Source organism: Haliotis rufescens, unplaced genomic scaffold, assembly GCF_023055435.1.
Source record: "Haliotis rufescens isolate VD_foot unplaced genomic scaffold, xgHalRufe1.0.p SCAF_63, whole genome shotgun sequence".
Taxonomy (NCBI): domain Eukaryota; kingdom Metazoa; phylum Mollusca; class Gastropoda; order Lepetellida; family Haliotidae; genus Haliotis; species Haliotis rufescens.
In genome coordinates, this window is record NW_025964354.1 from 2057642 (window position 1) to 2080580 (window position 22939).

Genomic DNA, 22939 nt, shown 5'->3' on the forward strand with positions numbered 1-22939 from the left:
CAATACATGTGCTAAACCCAAATGGAACTGGCGTCCTCCTCATTTACGGACCAAGCCGACACCTTGTTCTTTCTCTATATGAAGCCCGTGTCAACTACACTGGGGACCTGTCGGCGGGGCTTGTGTCCTTTGATATGAGCAATGTAAGCAGGTCTGACGCTGGGACTTACACGTGTGGTAACGGAAGAATGACTGATATCATTCCGAACTGTGGACAGACGCTCATTGTACTAGGTGAGTGTATATCAATGCAATTCGATTTTTAGACCCATATTTTCATCAGCCGCTGAGAGTCAGACTACAACCATCGCCTCCTCTGGTGATAACAGCACAATCAGCTTCATCATCCCACAAGGTGGTCTTGGGATAGGAACTTCATTCTACTTTGTTACACCAAATGGGATAACAGCCTTTATTCTTACAGCATCGGACGTATTCCTAGCCACAGATCAATATAAAGAAAGAGTAGTTTTTGAAGGCAGCTATTCCTCGAGGAACATCACATTTGTGCTGAAGAATATTACAAGATCAGATGCAGGACATTATTATTGTAGCAAAGCAGGTTCTAGCAATCAGATACTGATGTGGCTTGAAGCTTATAGTATGTTGTTTACATTTGATAAATCAATACATGTTGATATTCATAATCCATGATAGCTAGCGAGGTAAAGTTAGATCCTGTTTCCACAACCATGTGCATACACATAGAACAGCTGTGGGATATGAATTTGTATCTGTAGCACGAGAATTGTGTGTCACCCTCACCTGATTGTTTGGATTATTGGGCTGATGTCAATTGTTAATAAACAGGAAACTGTTATAAAGTTCGAGTGTAGTGCACTAAGGTATAGTAACAACATCAAATTACAATGTGTGTGATTTAGAGTCTTCATGGACACTAAGGTGTTGGATGCAAGCAGTATTCTGGACACTAGCTTCTGTATTATACACACACATCGTTTCAGGGCTCCTTTGTGACAGTAATAACGTTATACAATTAAGAAGGAATTGAGGGACATAGCAATGATGCGTACAAGCCATCATGACAGATTAAACGACCTATCACAGTAGATTGTATACTAGATTGTACATTCCTTGTCATACGGTGTGTGTGTTTCTTGTAAAAGAGTGTCAACAATCATTCCAGGTGAGCCGACCAAGCCAGTCATATCACTTCAATCTACTCCCGTGGTTGGCAGGAACGTCACAATGACGTGCTCATCTACATCTACAACACTACCTGCAGATCATGGACTGACCTTCACCTACACCTGGAAGATAGATGGTCTCAACATTACCTCGTCAGATGGCGCTAGTCTTACAGTTCCGGTTGAGAGTCATGGCCCACAAGGTATCACCTGTCACGTGACAGAGGATAAGGGCCTGGGAAGAGACAGTGACGTTCTGATGTTAACTCCTGACTGTAAGTATATAACTATAGATTACCAGATACTCATCTGTATGTGGTGGTAGTACTTGTTGTTAGACAGTGTAAACGCTGTGTAATGCCAAGGCCATGACGTCATATATTGTCACATATATTGTTGAAGAGACGGATTATGGAGTGTATTATGTAAACGTCACAAACACACTTGGAAGGTTCCGAATTCAATTTCAACTTGGAAAGAAAGGTGGGTTTGAATGAAATAATTGAACTAAAATTTTACGTAAAGTCGTTTTACGGAAACACAACTTATTTAGGTATGTTATTATTTGTGTCCATGTTTTAAAAAATAATAACTGAAACAAAACACATAGACACACCATTATAGTGATTTTTTTCATGTGATCAAATCTCCACGTCGGTTCCTTATTCAATCCATGATATGTTCCTCATCACATACAGCACCGCTTTCTGTACCGGAGAACTTCCAGTGTCAAAACAAAGCCGGCAGCTACATCCTTCAGTGGACACCGGGTGGTGATGATGAGACAAGAGGTGTAGGGTTCCTGGTGGAACAAAGACTGCCACAGGCTAACTGGACCACAGTCTCCGCCACTGTTGAAAGTGATGGTATGATGAGACAGGTGCAGCTACCTTAAACTGGAGACAGGACCGCCTTCTTCAGGCTCTATGCTACAGAGGGTGCTGCAAGGACGTCCCCAGTGACAGCGTCATGTACAGCATTCACTGTTGCAGTCGACAATGGTATGTCAGACCGATACTATATTTCACTGTTCATTGTATGAATATTTTTGTGCTCACTTTTATAATCTTTCCAATAAAAGTATCCTTAATTTTTCGACGATCGTAAAAAGATGATCATCAAACTTCATTATGCTTTAATCATTGTTGAAGTTTTCATTTCCTTCCATGGTTTGAGTATACAATGACGTAGGTAAAATATGATGCAAGTAAACATCAGATAGACAAAGTGAAAATATTTCATTGCTCTTACCTGGACGTTCGACATTCAATTTCCTCTGTGTGTAATTCAAATACTATTACTTACGATAGGCTCCGATATCATGCTTCTACCCTTTGACTATCCAAACTAACATCTCTTTCTCCGTGTTCAGGTGAGCTATCGTTCGGTGCAGGAGTGGGCGTTGGCCTTGTTGTTGCAGTAGCTGCTGCAGCAGTGTGCCTGGCTGTAGTTTGTGTCTGCAGGAAGAAGCGACTGTCACTGAAGAATGGTATGTATATATGGCTCATCATGATCAGGATAGGAGATACACGTTTCCCTGAGACAAAGCACTAGCTCAGTTTATATTGCCACATGATATGGATGACAGTTCACTCAGACGACTCTCGAAATATGAGAGAACACACAACATGAACAAAACTATGTTGCTGATGTTGCTTAACAATCCAGTTGAAAGTTGTCTGAGGAAGCGGATCAGTAATGTTCGTGGCAAGTTCATTCTACAGCTGTACATAATGTGAACATTCGTCTAAATCTACCACATCAACACTAAAGCTATAAACGATGTCATGGTAATAGAAGGGTAGGAACATAAGACTTTATAACATATAACTTTAACTGAGAAAGAGATACCAGTTGGACATAGTCAGGCACCTAATCCTGATACCATGTTTAACATGTTTGTGATATTTCAAATAGGATACCAGGGTACCAGCCTGTCGGCTTGTCAATATGACATAACACTTGCATTATCAGACATGTATGGATAGTGAGTGAGTGGTCAGTTTCTTTAAGACGCTTCAGCAATATTCAAGCTATTCGCGACAAAGTATGGACAGTAAGTGGACCACTTCGTATACAGTTCAACCCATTTCATCACTCCCCTAACTGCAGCCATGTGGTGTTCAAGACGTACAAACTGAAAAGGAATGTACTACACCAGAAAATGTGTGATGGACTTCAGTGAGTGTTACATTGGAACAGTACCTTGTGAACAAGACTACACCATGACAGGATGTACACCATAAGAGGACTTTTGTAAGAATCCGTTACACGGATTTATACAGTTTGCACAACGGGTTTTCGATTCATACCTCAATGAACCGGAGAAAATACAGAAAAAAGTACACAGTCCATCCATAAATGCACACGAGATATCGAACTATCAGAAGCGTACTTTTATACTGCCAGCCAAGAATATTCTTCAAAATCTATGAACCAACAAAAACTTAGGATGGGATGGTCAACTGAACACAAGATCTCTTTGGAGAAATAGCTGGAAGGTGATCAGGAAGAGGATGGAAGATGTCTGAAGCTGTGACGTTGGGAAATGATATTTTCAGGCAGCTTCATGTGTTCTTGGATGCAAGTATTCACTTGACTGTTGGTGCATCCTTGTGGTGAAGATAACGTCCATACAGCATTTCTCAGTACAATCAGTCATCGCGTAGAGTTAACAACTGTGTCTGCACACATTGGACAACTCATGTAGAAACAACTTGACACCAATCCTGATAGTGTCGCTTGGGTTTCTATCCATGTAATAATGGGTCACCATATGCTCGTCTAGTTTCCCTGACGTGGGTTTGGTTTGATGGGATATTTCATTGAAACAAATTATTATACTTGTGTTAAATTGAATGCACATTATTGTAATATAATGTCGGATCGAAATGAAAAATATGTCAGTTGAGGACAAGTTCATTCTTTTATTTAACAAAATAAGCATTGTACACATACAATACTAGTTTTGTTGCTGACCAGTTGAAATGCACATATACATGTATCTAAGTCTGTATTTCATCACTCAAACGATTACTTTATAATGTACTAATTATACCTGTATTTTGAGCAGGCCTATATATTTAATTCTTTTGTAAGGAGTGGTTAGAATGATATGAAGCAGAAAATGTAAACATGTACTGCACCACACTGTTGATACATTATTGATGACTGGGGGGGATTTGATCACACAATAATAGTTAAGAACATGACACGGGTACAAGCTGTTATAATGTGTGAGATCTGTTTTCAGATCCGTCGAGGCAGAAAGAAGAGGAGTCTGTGTAAGTACTTGTGGCTCTTGCTATACTTAAATAAGTGAGAACTGAAACATGTTATCACTGAATTGAAAGCGGAACAGATGTGTAGATCCTTGTACTCTGTTATTAATGTATTTCAGTATAGACTATATCACTTGTGATAAAACGTAATTCGCAGAGGAAAGTTAATTCATGTTATGTGGACACACGAAATAGAATATCCTGCAATGTGACCCTACTGTTTCTGTACAGATATCATGAAGTAGCTGCGTCTACCGTGACAACCCAGCACAGTCGTCAGCAACATCCTCAGTCAGGTACAACAAGGATTGTAGACTTTATATAAGTTAAATATCTGTTTATTGGACCTGAATAAAACAATATTGACCATGGAAGAAGTCCGCTGTTGATGTTATTTTGTTCGGGTCCAAAAAAAACGCAGTGGCCACAGATACATTCTATAATTATTTATTTAACAAAGGCACAAAGGCACATTCACAATTTGCTTGGAGTCATTCGCAATGACACGTGCCCGCTCCTTGACCAATATGGCGATAAATTTCATGTGTTTAAAAAAAAAAGATACATATCCAATCCTCGTCAAACAAGGGTGTATTGTTGTACTGTATAATTTGAAATTCACAAACGGAGAAAGATGTAAAAAGTACATTTCATTATTATTATTTTTTGCATTCGTAAGGCATATCTTCATTGGTTTCTGATAATGTTAGCATATCTGTTTACAAGTAAGGGCGCGTCCACAAGCTCTAGTAACCATAGTGAACTTGGTTAGACTGTCAAAGATACATAACAGAGAAATTATTCATGTAAGGTTTCAGATACAAGTAGCTGTTGAGAACGTGAATGTTTCCACCTGATTATCGTCGATCGTTTCAGTTATATGCATGACGTATGTCCTTGTTTTATATAATATCGAGGCAACTTAAATACGAAGAGTTTTAAGACTGATACCCACTCTTAGCGTTCATTGCAAGCTTAATCTTGTCACATATAGGTTTACTGAAGAGTGCATGGTTCGACTCGAAGTGACCACAGGATGATGTGTAATAATACCATTTCAGGCGCGGGGACATCTGGCAGCACTTACGATGCCCTCACATCTGACAGGGACACGCCAACAGAAGCACCAGCTTACGAGAAACTAGAGAAACAGTACGTGAACATGGCGGTGTCTGCTGATGATGAGACCTAAGTGCAATCATCAAAACAGTGTACAGTGTACGAAGGACAAAGCAGCACATTCACAAGACACACAAGGCCTCATTGTACGTCTTCCATGAGGTCTTGGCTTACATCAGTCGCTTCACTCTCTCTTTCCAATTGAAAGCGTCTGAAGCGCCATCATTCGAAGTGCAGAGCTGCACCACTTTGGCGTGCAAGGAACCCGTGATCGTGTGTCTCTCAGATTCGTTGTGGTTACCTTTCGTAGCTTTTCAGCACCATACCAGTGCTCACGGGTTTCATCAAATCAGTTTTCCTCCTACACCAAGCTTTAACGCCATATATATATAACTGAACAATTCTTACACAGCTGCGTTAAACTCATTACCCAATAAGAGCTACAATCGCTAAGCAACCAAACTGCAACTACATTGTTTTTTCTTAAACTATATTTGATTTCCGAGACGTACATTGTTTCACCAAACCAATCTTATTTTCAGAAACTTATACATATTTAAATGTATATACATATACATATCTTTAAAGACAGCTTAAGAGAGATTATGTATTCTCTGAGGATGGTTAGATATAGCTGCAGTCACTAAAGCGCTGTGCAGTAGGGAACAATACGGCAGGTTTCACAAACACACATGCCACGACATAGTATACACATGAAGCCTCATAGTTGACTTGACGTTCGTATGAAGCGTTAACTTATTTTCCAATCTCGTGTGCGGAATTATCGTTATGGTTGAGGGGCAACATTACCCAATCGTCACCAAGTTCTCGATGTAAATCTGCATTTCTTGGACGTACCAGAAAACTACGACCTTCGGTTCGAATACCAGATTCGCCGTCTTTATAATTCTAGGTTCATCAGCACCATACCCATGCTCGTGAGTTTCACCAAAGTTGACTAGCCCTGATAATAATAGTCACCAAAGCACGGTTAGCTAACTCACTTCTTTCATTTGGAGCCTCTTGATATCCGTTACCTGTTGCAACAAGAAGATTATGATAATACCTGACACAAGCTGTGACGATCAACTCACAGAGCCTATGACACGATCCGAATGTTTCCCACTATTAGAAACATCATTGCTTCCAGTTTTTTCCTAAAATGCAATAAGCATTGAGTGTATCTTGTTTCCGTGATTGCCTGCGTGGTCAAACGGAATGTCAGTGGTTTCAGAAGACATGACATGATGGTACTTGTTGTTACCCTGCCTGGCACTCGGCAATAAGGAGATACAGTACAATATGCCTGAGTATCTCTTCACACCAGCACTATATAACTGGCATAAGTCTAGATTCGTACATGCAGCGACACATACACATACGTGTACGTCGCTATGCAGTGCAATGATCATGAAAGTCTTTTTAAACCCCATTTCCCCTCCCCTCTGTTTCCAGACACTAAGTTCAGGATGATTCTCCTTCCCGTTTATTATGTTGGTGTTTGGCAACGATCACAGTTTTAACAGCTGGTTATTCATCATATTTTCTTCTCGAGGTTTGACAAGACAGACCATAAGAAAATCTCTGTTATAAATCTACAACATTACTATATAAACTATGTACTTTAATAAATATGTCAATTGTCAAGCAGACTGAGTTGTTTGTTCCCCACCTTCTGCAGTGTTAAATTCGCACGTACAACACAAGGTTCATGTGAACGTGACGGCCTTGAAGCTACTTTGTTCTTCAGTGAAAATGAGTGAGTATGTTTTTATATCATTTTTAGCTATATTCCATCAATGGTACGGCGGGGGACACCAGGAATGGGCTTCACACATTGTACCCATGTACAGATTTTATCACATTCTAAATTATTCACCCACCGATTATGCACAATGATAAATAACTTATACATGTACAAATTCTCCAGTATCCTTACATAACATTCCCCCAAAGCTTGAAACACAGAGAATCTCACCGAAGTGTCTTTTGATATGAAATATATCAACACGATTCTTACAAGAGAAAAACTTCCAAGGCTTGAGCGATGATAAAGACAGGCGAGTGTTTATCATCCAAAATCACAGTCATGGTATGCGACAACAGATCCATTGAGTTCATTATGTTCATTATGAAAAACACACAGAAGATATTAACTAGAGTTCAATATATTTAATTTAAATATTATTTACAGGTTTCCAGATCATCTATGCACAGAACAGAATCAGAATTTATCACATTATTAACCATTCACCCAGTGATTATACACAATGATAATAACATATCCATGTATATGTACAAATATTACATATATTCTCCAGTATCCTTACATAACATTCCCCCAAGGCTGGAAACACAAAGAATCTCACCTGAGCGTCTTTTGACGTCAAAAATATAAACACGGGTCTTAAATGTGTAAAATTCCAAGGCTTGAGCGATGGTCAAGACAGTTGGGTGAGATTTTATTTATCATCCAAAATCATTCTTCCAACTTTTACATTTTGTAAACAGTAATAACTAGTGTCTTGAGTGTAACAAATACAGCTAACCATCTTCAGTAGCAGAGAGTATTGATGTCATTTGATTGTGATGTCCATGTAACTGAAGATTTTACAATAGTGTGTTTGGATATATGTACATAAAAGAACAAATATTCACTCAACTCTCCCTGGTTAAACAATCATTTGATCAACATAAAAACAAACTAATGTGTCATGATTTATGTTTATTTGAGTCGTATCAAGACACTTTTGCTGAACAATAACTATTTCAGTCAACATTGTCATACAATGAAGCAAATATATTCAACTGTGAGTATTGAACTTTCAACAATAATGTTTGCGCTAGTCGAAAGAGAGGATCAAGTGTATATAAAACCAAACTAAAAATGCATTGTCGGTCATACGACGTTTGCTAACTGGGTCAGATGACTTTCATGGTAGACAACATAGTTTTTAGCTATAGGTTCTGTTCATACAGCAATGTTTGATCTGTTAGTTTGGCGAAATGAGATACATGTGTGTTTGATATACAATATTTATACTCGTACGTGCCCAGGAACTCTTCATACGGCTACGTCATTTGCAGCCAGCTGTACAGCAACATCCTCTACAACATCAGCGATTCCAGTTGTGAAAGTGAGGGGAAACGGCAGTACCGACCTTGTCCGAGATGCATCCACTGCTGAATATCACCGCTCGTAGTCACCGGCTGATATGAAGTTACTCCACTGTCACAAAAAACGGCTGCAATTGGAACATATCACATGTTGTCAAGCCTCGCTAAACACAATGTTTCTTCCTAATACCGGATATTACAATCTCAAAAGTACACGGCATCGCCTCTATTCACGTGCACTACAACTACCTATATCAATACTATCAAGTATAACTAATAAGACCAACGCCGCGGTTGGAGGATTTAAGTGTGCATAGTTGTGTGCGTCTTCACGCGGATTTTTATTCAAAACTTTATCAAAGTGTTGTTGTTTATAGCATTAATGATTGACGTCCATTCATTTCACCTTGTAGCAGACTTTATAAATTATATTTGTCAAAAGAAGGCAATATGACATGGTACATATCCTTTCTTCTAGGTTCAAGGTTTGGACTTCTGGCATGATCAAATACTAGTATTCAAGTATGGATAGTATGAGCAAAAACAACTTTTTCAGTATCTAAGTATGAGAAAGGTCGTGATCCAAGTTAGCCTTTTTATCATAGTTTTGTGCCTTTATGTTCTACATCTTTCATAAAGGTCTTGCTCATAGTAAAGAAATACTTCTTGAAAACCTCCTAAATATGCATTGTGTTACTTTAAACATTTTAGCCTTAATAATGTATTAAGTGCCAAACACGCTTTTGTTGAAATGAAATGAACAAAGTTTAATTCACAACAATATTAACACATCTGGTAACATTCATGATGATGTTTAAATGTTTTCCTGATATTTCATATTATGCCTATCCTTTGTCCAGAAAGGATAGTTATCCTACTTTATGCGTATATTCCATGGCCCAGAATATTGTGATAATGAAGTCGAATGTTCAAGTGGCCAAGTCAATCAAGGCAATGTGTAGGGTTGCGTCCCACAGTCGTCCCAGGATCTCCTATTCTCATTGATTATGATCATTGGTCTGTCAGCAAAACACCCTTCCTCGCTGGTTTCACTAAAATCGATCTGTGTCACGTTGCTTTCTCCCACATCAAGATGACACGCCGTACTATAACCTGAATTCTGCGTAAAGCGGCGTTAAACCAACTCACTCACACATTGCACAGGCGGTGAGGTGTGGTGAAATGGGGTTTAACGTCGCGTCCAAGATTATTGTACTTATATAGCGACGTGCATGTATGTGTGTGTTTGTGTGGCTGCTCGTACTAGTCCGGACTGATGCCGATTTATAGTGCTAGCTCACAGAGATACCATGCCGCAGTTTAACATGAATACCTCACTCAGACACAGTTTTCTTACCAGTCCTTGTTTAAGCCCCTAAATGAAAGTGCCAGACAGGGTAACAACAAGTACCATCTTTTTACGTCTTTTGGTATGACGCGGTCGGGGATCAAACCCCGGACCTTCCACTCTCCGGGCGGACGCTCTACCACTAGACGACGGAGGCGATCGATGTACACAACGACCGCCTCAATATGACATAGATATTCATGCGTGGTTGACGGGTATATATGTGGTGTTGCTTTGTGTCAAACCCGGAAGTTGAAATGCTTACCCGAAGTACGTACTCCCGACTACCAACATTTGTGTATGTTAGTAGAGCAGTGTTTACAAAATATAAGTCTGTGCAAAATAGTTCATGGAGATCCAAATACGTCATTTGTGGATTATTATCCTGATCTCATGTGGTGCTAGATGTAAGTATTTGTGAATTATTAACATAAAGATAGTACAGTTGAACTGCTTCACTGCACACAACCCAGTAGAATGTATATACTTGTGTATGCTGTACAGTAGAATGTACATTCTCCTGAATCCTATTCTTTGGAATGGAAAAGATTACAACCAATCCTTCATTAAAGAGATTATTTTAGTCTTGTGATCGTTAAACTCTAACAAACTTACTAAGGTAATTATATACGCTGTGCACAGGACTTTACAACAAGCAGACCTCCACGCATTAACCCTCTAACGTGCAGTACGTGATGTCCTCAGGTTACATGCTTAATTATACAAATCGCTGTTCACAAGGGATTTGTTCTAAACGGTTGGACGATGTGTACATATAACATGTAGGTAATCGGAGGTGTCGACGTTCCTCTGTCCCGTATTCACCAGTGTTAATACCTGCATATACAACTCACTGTGCAATAACGCACTCATTGTATGTATAATTGAATGCTAAGCCATGTATGTAAAGATGCATAGAAATGAGAGGAAGTTAATCCCCGGGCAGTGACACCATATCAGCCCCTCTGTGTACAGGTGATATCGCTTTAATATTATTTGTCCAGCAATAATTCACCAGTTATGTGTATAATTATGGCATTCACAGGAGCACAATGCGGACACCACGGGGTTTTTGACAGCAATGTAGGTCACAGGTACAAGCGACGTTCTGACTATTTCCAACCACTAACCCTGAAACACACCACCAACCCTTTTACATGCATGTGTGTGTGGGCGTGTGTGTGTGTATGTGTGTGTGTGAGAGCGTGTGGGCGTGTGTGTGTGTACGTGCGTGTGTGTGTGTGTGTGTGTGCTTACGTGTGTGTGTGTGTGTTTGTGTGTGTGTGTTTGTGTGTTTGTGTGTGTGTGTGTGTGTGTGTGTGTGTGTGTGTGTGTACGTGTGTGTGTGTGTGTGTACGTGTGTGTGTGTGTGTGTACGTGTTAGCGCGTGCGTTCGCGTGTTTGTGCGCGTGTATATGTACGTGTGTGTGTGTGTGTGTGTGTGTGTGTGTGTGTGTGTGTGATGGGTTGGGTGGGCAGGAGTGGTGGCGTATTTGTGAGGTCACGCTCTTGTTGCTGCAGTTAATTGTGCGCCAGCAATATACTAGCCAAACTGAACGTGCATTTTAAGCAAGTAAAACTCACGTTACTATAGGTCATAATGCAAAGCATAGAGAAATTAATATCAACCATAACATAGTTTAAGTCACAGAAGTCACTCGAATCTGGTGATTCCGTCCGAAAGAAGAATCAACTGCCCCTTTTCACTTTCCAGAATCATGATATTTCGATTCCGTAGCATATTTAAACGCCTTTTCACATGACGCTGTGACAAAGAGAATTTGAATGGATGTGACAGCTAAAACACCAAGATTTCGCAAAAACTGCATGAATTTATCACATTTAGGAATAACAAAGTATAGAACATGTTACAGTGGTATCACACATTCAGTACAAAACAAAGGGAGATAACCGATACCTATCTCGTCACATTAACAAGAAATAAGTAGTATTACATTGATGACAACCACTTTCGCATGTTCAATTGACGTTTTTGGCTGGAACTTTAGCTCACATATAATACTAACCAATCTATGCAATAATGACATTGGATCTTTCTACAAACAATATACATGCTAATCTCATGACCACTCTCTTAAGTACAACCCCTCATCATCAGCTCTCAAAACGCAATGGAAGCCGTACGACACCACGAGGTACATTCTCATTGAAGCATATGTTCCAGTCAGCAAAGCAATCCTCAATATCATAAATAAGATTCCCACTAACATGGAATACATGTGCTATTCATTAACCCGGCCTAAACGAAGAACAGGTAAGAGAGAATACCACGAATACTACCATTGTTAACAAAACTGTATAACACAAACAGGAAACAGTTTTGTGCAAATTCTATTGAATTTTTATATAAAATTTAAAACAACTTGAAAACATTCATAAATTCCTCACTGTTGCAGATAAACAGTGTGGCAGGACCCACCTGAACAGAGCATGCTTAGCAGGCTTACTGACTTTATGTTAAAGTTGTCGTTGAGATTGCACGGACTCCTTCGCGATATTTCACATTCTCAAATTGCACTTACACAGGTTTTATACATGTTTGAAATGTTTAGGTATTTGTGTTTAATATGTTGAAAAGTCGACTTTTTCTAGTCACAGATGGTGAGAGTGTTATCGTTAGAGAGGCGGAGACGGCCAGATTCAGGTGGCAGTTACCCGAAGGGGCATCGGTCAGTCTAATGTATGTGCTAAACCCCAATGGAACTGGCATCCTCCTCGCTAACAGATTAAACCGGCACCAGATTCTTCCTTCATATGAAGCCCGTGTCAACTTCAGTGGGAACTTGTCGGCAGGGCTTGTGTCCTTTGATATGAGCAATGTCGGCAGATCTGACGCTGGGACGTACGCGTGTGGTAGAGGAGGAGTGACTGATATCATTCCGAACTGTGGACAGACGCTCATTGTTCTAGGTGAGTGTATAGCAATGCAATTCCACTTTTAGCCCAATATTTCCATCCTCAGGTGCTGAGAGTCAGACTACAGCCATCACCTCCCCTGGAGATAACAGTACAATCAGCTTCATCATCCCACAAAGTGGTCTTGGGACAGGATCGTCATTCTTATTTGTTACACCAAGTGGTGTGATAGCCTTTATTGTATTATCATCGGGAACATTTGTCGCCACAAATCCTTACAAAGATAGAATAGTGTTTGAAGGCAGCTATTCCTCTGGGAACATCACATTTGTCCTGCAGAATATATCAAGATCGGATGCTGGACAGTACACCTGTGGCAATGGGGCTGCTTCTGATTTGATACAGGGCTGTGGCTTGAAACTTATTGTCATTGGTATGTTCTTTAAAATCTGATAAGTGAATAATTTCGTTTGATTAATCCATTAATCCATGTTCATCAGCGAGGTAAAGGGCAAATGCACAGGCACAATTCCAAACACAACATCCATCTGACAGCATCAAATCATATAAAGTTATTCAGAGAGTATTATCATAAAGAGTCTAATTCTTGACAAAAGCCGCAAAATGAAATGAGGATTAACCTTCATCACGTGTGGCATGGCTCATTATATTTAATCACCTGATGGCTTGACTACAACTGGCTTGCCGGACCCAGATTCGAGTATTCACTTGATATAGCTTGAAACAACATTCACTCAGTCATTCACATATTCACATTGCATTTCTCTTTTAAAAATTAGAGCACCGACAACCATTCAAAGTCGCCGTGTGCAAGATTGTTGAAGCAGCGTTTGGCAATATTCTCTCATCATTCCAGGTGAGCCGACCAAGCCAGTCATATCACTTCAATCTACTCCCGTGGTTGACAGGACCGTCACAATGACGTGCTCGTCTACATCTACAACAGTGCCTGCAGATCATGGACTGACCTTCACCTACACCTGGAAGATAGATGGTCTCAACATTACCTTCCCAGTTGGCGCTAGTCTAACAGTTCCGGTTGACAGTCATAACCCACCTGGTGTCACCTGTCACGTGACAGAGGATCGGGGTTTGGGAAGAGACAGTGACGTTCTGATGTTTACTCCTGACTGTAAGTATATAACTATAGATTGACAGATACGCATCTGTATGTGGTGGTGGTACTTGTTGTTAGACAGTGTAACCACAGTGGAATGTCTTCAGTGTCAGGTTACCGTCACTCTGAACAATATTCAGATTCAATTAAGCTGAACAAAGATGGATTATACTGTTCCTAACTTGCCTGTACAGCACAAAGTGGAAGGTTTATAGTGTATATATTAATACTCAATAGTGAAAAATTACTTGCTGAACAAAAGTCATAAATACCCTGTAATCATGAATATGCTATTTTTGAAGGCACGTGTCAAGTTACTTTTATAAATAGACTACTGTACATGTCTGAAAGTGTTGCTTGGTTTGTAATATATCTAAAACAAGGCTTTGAGTTTGAATTGATTATAGTGTAACACTATATATATTCTTATTCTAAAACGACACATTTGTTTCTCCTTGACGATACAAGAAGGTATTCAGTATTGAGTTTTATTTCTAATTATTTGACTTTACAATCGAATTGCAATAACTTTCGTTTATGTAACTAAAAACCAAGTTTTTGCGTTTGAATTGATTCGTAGCACTGATCTTACAGATCCTCCGTACAATGTCAGCATCTCGCCAACATCTGTACAAGTCAGGGAGGCTGACGTCGTACCCCAGGTGACGTGTGTCAGCACGTGTCGACCTGCATGCTCATATTCCTGGAAACAAGGATCTCAGAGAGTCGTGACTGGACAGGTCCTCAGTCTTGGAGCAGCAAACAGGACCATGGCTGGCAGCTACGTGTGCACGGCGACTAACGTATATGGCACAATACAGAGTCCTGCTGTTTCACTTGATGTCCAATGTATGTATGGCTGTATTTCTTGTTAGAGAAAACCATGCTTGTGATAAGAGGCGAAGAACGGGATCTGGCCCTCTGACTTGCGTAGATCGATGCTCATGATTTCAATCACTGGATTGTCTGGTCCAGAAACGATTCAACAACAACTGGCGTTAAACAACAAACAAATCATGTATAATAAAATAGAGTCTGGATCAGACAATACAGTAATTGACATCATGAGCATCATGAGTGATAACATGACAAACAACCAAAGATCACGACGTCTGATCACCCAATCCCTCTGGTCGCCTTTTACGATCCATTGTAAACTTCACGACGTGCTGAGAATGATTATTAAAGTGAATGAAGCATGATGACATGCTGGAACTAGTTTGTATGAAATATGGAATATAAACCACAGTTGGTCAAATTTACTTGAGTGAGTGATAATGGTTTTACGCCGCTTTGAGCAATATTCCAGCAATATCACGGCGGGGGACAGCAGAAATGGGCTTCACACATTGTACCCATGTGGGGAATCGAACCCGGGTCTTCGGCGTAACGAGCGAACGCTTTAACCACTAGGCTACCCCACCAACCCCAAACTTCACTGTTGTATTGTCATATTTTATCCTAAATGAAGTGAAGATACATATCACAATGTTTCTTAGTTCGCATAATTTAGACGAGTCGCATTACAACTAAGACGGACGGAGAAAGTAAAGGTATAATTTAAATCCTCCTTTCACTCTTCAGATAAACCATCTGCAGTTTTAATGGCTAATGGTCAGTCCAATGCAGCTGGAGTTGACGAAAGAGGCTCTGTGGTTCTGTCATGCGCAGTAGACAGTAATCCTTTCTCCAGCATCTCCATCATGAACGGCACTATTCGACTGAACCACGTGACAGAGGCAGCCACCGCCAGTTTCAACTGGACTGGAGCGGATTGTCTTGACGGCAGCGTCTACACGTGTCTTGCAAGGAACATAGTTGGTGAAACAACAGCATCAGTAACAGTAAATATAAAATGTAGGTACCTTGATGAGACTCTAAACGTATCTGGTTTAATAACCAAGATATTCACACATCTATTGATATATTCTACAGCCACGTATGCCACCTGGAAGTAGTATGTCCAATATTGAGCGTAAATTTTATGGGAAATTAGAAGGTGATATGTTGACTCATATCCTCATACTGACTTGTCAAGAAGCAATGTATTTGACAAGAAGGACGACTTTTCGATAAAGAAACTGCATTGATGTATAAAACTATAAAGTCACTGTCATTGCAATAAAATACTTGACAAAGAAATATTTTCAAAAAGGGAGAAACACGTGAAAAGAATTACTTTATACATTGAAGGTTCCCCGCGGCTCAATTTCCAATACCCCACAGGAAGGGACGTGTATGTTGATATAGGACAGCCAATCAGATTACAGGTGTACATCCTGGCCTTTCCACAACCGACCTTCACCTGGTTTAAACAGAATGGAGGTAGTGCAGAACCTGTCGACCTGTCAAAATGGCGCCAGTATGACGAGGCCATGACGTCTTATATTGTCACAGATATTGTTGAAGAGACGGATTATGGAGTGTATTATGTAAACGTCACAAACACACTTGGAAGATTCCGAATGCAATTTCAACTTGGAAAGAAAGGTAGGTTTGAATGAAATAATTGAACTTGCCTTTTACTTGTAATGTAAGTAATTTTACTGAAACACTATTATAGGACACTTATTAAGGTATGTTATTGTTTGTGTCCATGTTTGCAAAGGACAACTGTAACAAATTATATTTTGACTCATAACACACACATATACACACCCTTAGAGTGATTGTTTTCTTGTGATCATATCATGAAACTCCTTGTTCAGTCTATACTTTGTTCCTCATCACATACAGCACCGCTTTCTGTACCGGAGAACTTCCAGTGTCAAAACAAAGCCGGCAGCTACATCCTTCAGTGGACACCGGGTGGTGATGATGAGACAAGAGGCGTAGGGTTCTTGGTGGAACAAAGCCTGCCACAGGCTAACTGGACCACAGTCTCCGCCACTGTTGCAAGTGATGGTATGATGAGACAGGTGGAGCTACCAGAGTCTGGAGACAGGACCGTCTTCTTCAGGCTCTATGCTACAGAGGGTGCTGCAGGGACGTCACCAGTGACGGCATCATGTACAACAGTCACTGCTGCAGCCGACAATGGTATCTCAAACCGATAATGATTTTAGCTGTTGATCGTTTGAGTTTTTTTGTGCTGACGTTTATAACGTCTCCAATAAACGTATTCATAATTAGAATAAGGAAAGATGATCATTAAACTTGAAGTTTTCACAACCCTTCCATGGTTGGAGAATACAATGAAGCAGGTTAAATGTGATGCACTTCAAGACAGACCAAAGGTCTTAGCAAAAATATATAATTTCTCTAACGTGGGCGTTCGGATATCATATTTCTACTCGATGACTTTGTTTTGATAGATGAAGTTATCCAAACTAACATCTCTTTCTCTGTGTTCAGGTGAGCTATCGTTCGGAGCAGGAGTAGGCGTTGGCCTTGTTGTTGCAGTAGCTGTTGTAGCAGTGTCCCTGGCTGTTGTTTGCATCTGCAGGAAGAAGTGCCTGTCATTGAAGAATGGTATGAAAACACAATGTGCATGGATAGGAGATGTTCGTCTCCCCTTAGACAAATCACTAGCTCATTTTATATTGACACATGATATGAATAACGCTCAGACGTTTCTCGGAAATAAGCACCTCCATTATAAACATGAAAATATTTGCAAAATAGCTGTCGACCTGCATTTTTAGTAGGCCTATGTATTTAATTCTTTTGTAAGGAGTAGTTAGAATGATATGAAACAGAAAATATAAACATGAGCTGCACCACACTGTTAATACACTATTGGTGACTGGGAGGATTTGATCACATAATAATAGTTACGAACATGACACGGGTACAAGCTGTTATAGTGTGTGAGATCTGTGTTTTCAGATCCGTCGAGGCAGAAAGAAGAGGAGTCTGTGTAAGTACTTGTGGCTCTTGCTAAACCTGAATAATTGGGTATTGAAACATGTTGATGCTGAAATGAAAGCGGAACAGATGTGTAGTTCATTGTACTCTGTTATTACTGTATTTCAGTATAGACTATATCATTTGTGATAAAAAATTCGCAGATGAAAGTCAGTTCATGTTATGTGGACACACGAAATAGAATATCCTGCAATGTGACCCTACTGTTTCTGTACAGATATCATGAAGTAGCTGCATCTTCCGTGACAACCCAGCACAGTCGCCAGCAACATCGTCAGTCAGGTAAAACAAGGATTATAGACTGGACATTAGTCACATTCCTGTTTACTGGACCCGAAAAAAAAAATATTGACTGTGGAAGAAGACGATCGTTTCAGTTATATGCATGTCGTATGTCCTAGTTTCATAAAATATTGAGGTCACAAGGAGGATTAAGATTGATTTCCCACCATTAGTGTTTATTGCGAGCTCAATCTTGTCACAAATAGGTTTACTGTGCATGGTTTGTACTGGGGGCGACCACAGTCTGATGTGTAATAATACCATTACAGGCGCGGGGACATCTGTCAACACTTACGACGCCCTCACATCAGACAGGGACACGCCAACTGAAGCACCAGCTTACGAGAAACTAGAGAAACAGTATGTGAACATGGCGGTGTCTGCTGATGATGAGACCTAACTGCAAAGACCAAAAAGTGTACAATGTACGAAGGACAAAGCAGCACATTCGCAAGACACACAAGGCCTCATTTTACTCTTCCATGAGGTCTTGGCTTACATCAGTCGCCTGACTGTCTCTTTCCAATTGAAAGCGTCTGAGGCGCCATCATTCGAAGTGCAGAGCTGCACCACTTTAGCGTGCCATGGCCAGAAACCCGTGATCGTGTGTCTCTCAGATTCGTTGTGGTAACCTTATAGCTTTTATAGCACCATTCAAGTGCTCACGGGTTTCATCAAATCAGTTTTCCTCCCACACCAAGCTTGAACGCCATATATATATAACTGAACAATTCTTGCACAGCTGCGTTAAACTCCTTACCCAATAAGAGCTACAATCGCTAAGCAACCAAACTGCAACTTCATTGCTTTTTCTTAAACTATATTTGATGTCAGAGATGTACATTGTTTCACCAAAGCAATCTTATTTTCAGAAACTTATACATATTTACATATATATACATATACACATTTTTTAAGACAGCTTAAGAGAGATTATTTATTCTCTGAGAATGGTTAGATATAGCTGCAGTCACTAAAGCGCTGTGCAGTATGGAACAATACGGCGGGCTTCACAAACACACATGCCACGACATAGTATACACATAAAGCCTCATAGTAGACTTGACGTACGTATGAAGCGTTAACTTATTTTATAATCTCGTGTGCGGAAATATCGTTATGATATTGAGGGGCAGCACTACCCAATCGTCACCCAGTTCTCCATGTACATCTGCATTTCTTGGACGTACCAGAAAACTGCGAGCTTCGGTTCGAATACCAGATTCGCCCTCTTTATAATTCTAGGTTTGTCAGCATTATACCAATGCTCGTGAGTTTCACCAAAGTTGACACACCCTGATAATAATACTCACTAAAGTAGGGTTAGCTAACTCACTCAGCTAAACAATTGTTCAACAAACTGTATACGCACAAAATATAAATATGATTTTGAAAATGTACATTATTATCAGTCTTACTTCTTTCATTTGGAGCCTCTTGACATCGTTTATCTATTGCGCCAAGAAGATTATGATAATACCTGACACCAGCTGTGACAATCAACTCACAGACCATAAGAAAAAAAGTGTTAATCTGTGTTATGAATCGACAACGTTTCTATATATAAACTATGTACTTTAATAAATATGTCAATTGTCATGCAGACTGAGTTGTTTGTTCCCCACCTTCAGCAGTGTTAAATTAGCACGTGCAACACAAGGTTCATGTGAACGTGACGGCCTTGTCGCTACTTTTTTCTTCAGTGAAGAGAGAGTGAGTAGGGTTTTATGCCACTATTAGCTATATTCCAGCAACAGTAAGGCAGGGAACACCAGGAATGGGCTTCGAGCATTGTACCCATGTACAGATTTTATCACATTCTAAATCATTCAACCATCGATTATGGACAATGATAAATAACTTATACATGTACAAATTATCCAGTATCCAAAGCTGGAAACACAAAGAACCTCACAGAAGTTACTTTGGATATCAAATATATCAACACGATTCTTACAAGAGACAAACTTCCAAGCCTTGAGCGATGATAAAGACGGGCGGTATTTATCATCCAAAATTATTCTTCAAACTTTTACATTTTGTCAATAGTAATAACCAGTGTCTTGAGTGTAAAAAGTACAGCTAACTCTTTCAGTCACGATTGTCATACATTGAAGCAAATATATTCAATTGTGAGTACTGAACTCAAGACAATAATGTTTGAGCTAGTCGAAAGAGAGAATCCAGTGTATATAACACCAAATTAAAAATGCATTGTCTGCCATACGGTGTTTGCTACCTGCGTCATATTACTTTATAGGTAGACAACACAGTTTTTAGGTATAGGTTCTGTTCATACAGCAATGGTTGATCAGTTAGTGTGGCGACATGTGTGTATGATATACAATATTCATACTCGTACGTGCCTACGGCTACGTCATTTGCAGCCAGCTGTATAGCAACATCCTCTACAACATCAGCGATTCCAGTTGTGAAAGTGAGGGAAAATGGGAGTGCCGACCTTGTCCCAGATGCATCCACTGCTGAATATCACTGCTCGTAGTCACTGGCATATATGACGTTACTCCACTGTCACAAAAGCAGGCTTCAATTGGAACATATCACACGTTGTCAAGCCTCGCTAAACACAATGTTTCTTCCTAATACAGGATATTACAATCCCAAAAGTACACGTGATCGTCTCTATTCACGTGCACGACAACGACCTTTATCAATACTATCAAGTACAACTAATAAGACCAACACCGCGTGTTGAGGATTTAAGTGTGCATAGTTGTGTGCGTCTGCACGCGGCTTGTTATTCAATACTTTATCAAAGTGTTGTTATTAATAACATTAATGATTGACGTCCAATGATTTCACCTTGCAGCTGACTTTATAAATTACATTTGCCAAAAGAAGGCAATATGACAGGGTACATATCCTCTCTACTAGGTTCAAGGTTTGGACTTCTGGCATGATCAAATACTAGTATTCAAGTATGGAAAGTATAAGCAAAAACTTTTATCATATATTTGTGCCGTTATGTTCTACATCTCTCATGAAGGACTTGCTCATAGTAAAGAAACACTTCTTCAAAACCTCCTAAATACACATTTTGTTATTTTAAACATTTTAACATTAATAATCCATTAAGTGCTTTTTATAAGTCCCAAACAATTGTTGAATGGGAATGAACATAGATAAATTCGCATTAATATTAACACATCTGGTAACATTCATGGTGATGTTTAAATGTTTTCCTGATATTTCATATTATGCCTATCCTTTGTCCAGAAAGTACAGTTATCCTACCTTATGCGTTGATTCCATGGCCCAGATTATTGTGATAATGAAGTCCAGTCAAGGCAATGTGTAGAGTTGCGGCCCATAGTCACTGATTATGATCATTGGTCCGTCAGCGCAACACCCTTCCTCGCTGGTGTCACTACATTCGATCTGTGTCACGTTGCTTACTCCCACATCAAGCTGACACGCCGTAATATAACCCAAATACTGCGTAAAGGGGCGTTAAACCAACTCACTCACACATTGCACAGGCACAGTGATGTACACAACGACCGCCTCAATATGACATAGATATTCATGCGTGGTTGACGGGTATATATGTGGTGTTGCTTTGTGTCAAACCCGGAAGTTGAAAGGCTCACCCGAAGTACATACTCCCGACTAGCAACATGGGTGTATGTTACTAGAGCAGTGTTTACAAAATATTAGTCTGTGCAAAATCGTTCATGGAGATCCAAATACGTCATTTGTGGATTATTATCCTGATCACTTGTGGTGCTAGATGTAAGTATTTGTGAATTATTAACATAAAGATAGTACAGTTGAACTGCTTCACTGCACACAACCCAGTAGAATGGATATGCTTGTGTATGCTATTCTTTGGAATGAAAAAGATTCCGACCAATCCTTCATTAAAGAGATTATTTTAGTCTTGTTATCGTTAAACTCTAGCAATAACAACCTGACTAATGTAATTATATACGCTGTGCACGGGACTTAACAACAAGCAGGCCTCCACACGTTAACCCTCTTACGTGCAGTACGTGATGTCCTCAGATTACATGCTTAATTATACATGTCGCTGTTCACAAGGGATTTGTTTTAAACGATTAGTCCATGTGTACATATAAAATGTAAGTCATCGGAGGTGTCGACGTTCCTCTGTGTTATCACCGGCCTATGCAACTCACTGTGCGATCACTGGTGGAATAATGCACACATTGTATGTGTAACTCAAGGCAAGGCCATAGGAATGGGAGGTAGTTAATCCTGGGCAGTGACACCACATCAGCCCCTCTGTGTACAGGTGATATCGATTTAGTATTATTTGTCCAGCAATAATTCACCAGTGATGTATATATGGCATTCACACGAGCACAATGACGCCACCACGGGGTCTTTGACAGCAATATAGCTTGAAACAACATTCACTCAGTCATTCACATATTCACATTGTATTTCTCTTTTAAAAATTAGAGCACCGACAACCATTCAAAGTCGCCGTGAATACCTGCAAGATTGTTGAAGCGGCGTTTGGCAATATTCTCTCATCATTCCAGGTGAGCCGACCAAGCCAGTCATATCACTTCAATCAACTCCCGTGGTTGGCAGGAACGTCACAATGACGTGCTCGTCTACATCTACAACACTGCCTGCAGATCATGGACTGACCTTCACCTACACCTGGAAGATAGATGGTCTAAACCTTACATCGCAAAGGGCGCTCGTCTGACAGTTCCAGTTGTGAATCATACCCCGACAGGTGTCACCTGTCACATGACAGAGGATCGGG

The 22939-nt window shown here is 40.0% G+C and overlaps 2 protein-coding genes across 4 annotated transcripts in view; both read left to right on the forward strand.

Moving 5' to 3' along the window:
- LOC124150180 (contactin-4-like) overlaps window positions 1-22939 on the forward strand; it is a 24283-nt gene continuing 1344 nt past the window's right edge. The window contains exons 1-3 of the mRNA XM_048386966.1: window positions 1-234; window positions 1148-1423; window positions 1847-2149. Coding sequence (XP_048242923.1) covers window positions 135-234; window positions 1148-1423; window positions 1847-2043 — 573 coding nt within the window. The 5' untranslated portion in view covers window positions 1-134 and the 3' untranslated portion in view covers window positions 2044-2149. The remainder of the gene's footprint in view (window positions 235-1147; window positions 1424-1846; window positions 2150-22939) is intronic.
- The window catches only part of LOC124150176 (hemicentin-2-like), a 17819-nt gene continuing 5146 nt past the window's right edge, over window positions 10267-22939 (forward strand). Inside the window, exons 1-11 of one of the 3 annotated variants that reach the window (XM_048386960.1) lie at window positions 10267-10420; window positions 12997-13323; window positions 13768-14043; window positions 14623-14877; window positions 15613-15885; window positions 16222-16518; window positions 16765-17067; window positions 17383-17499; window positions 17857-17887; window positions 18113-18177; window positions 18447-19720. In XM_048386960.1, coding sequence (XP_048242917.1) covers window positions 10363-10420; window positions 12997-13323; window positions 13768-14043; window positions 14623-14877; window positions 15613-15885; window positions 16222-16518; window positions 16765-17067; window positions 17383-17499; window positions 17857-17887; window positions 18113-18177; window positions 18447-18577 — 2133 coding nt within the window. In that variant the 5' untranslated portion in view covers window positions 10267-10362 and the 3' untranslated portion in view covers window positions 18578-19720. Of the gene's footprint in view, window positions 10421-12626; window positions 12945-12996; window positions 13324-13767; window positions 14044-14622; window positions 14878-15612; window positions 15886-16221; window positions 16519-16764; window positions 17068-17382; window positions 17500-17856; window positions 17888-18112; window positions 18178-18446; window positions 19721-22939 lie in introns of those variants that run through there. The other 2 variants (XM_048386963.1, XM_048386961.1) reach the window with 2 other exon arrangements.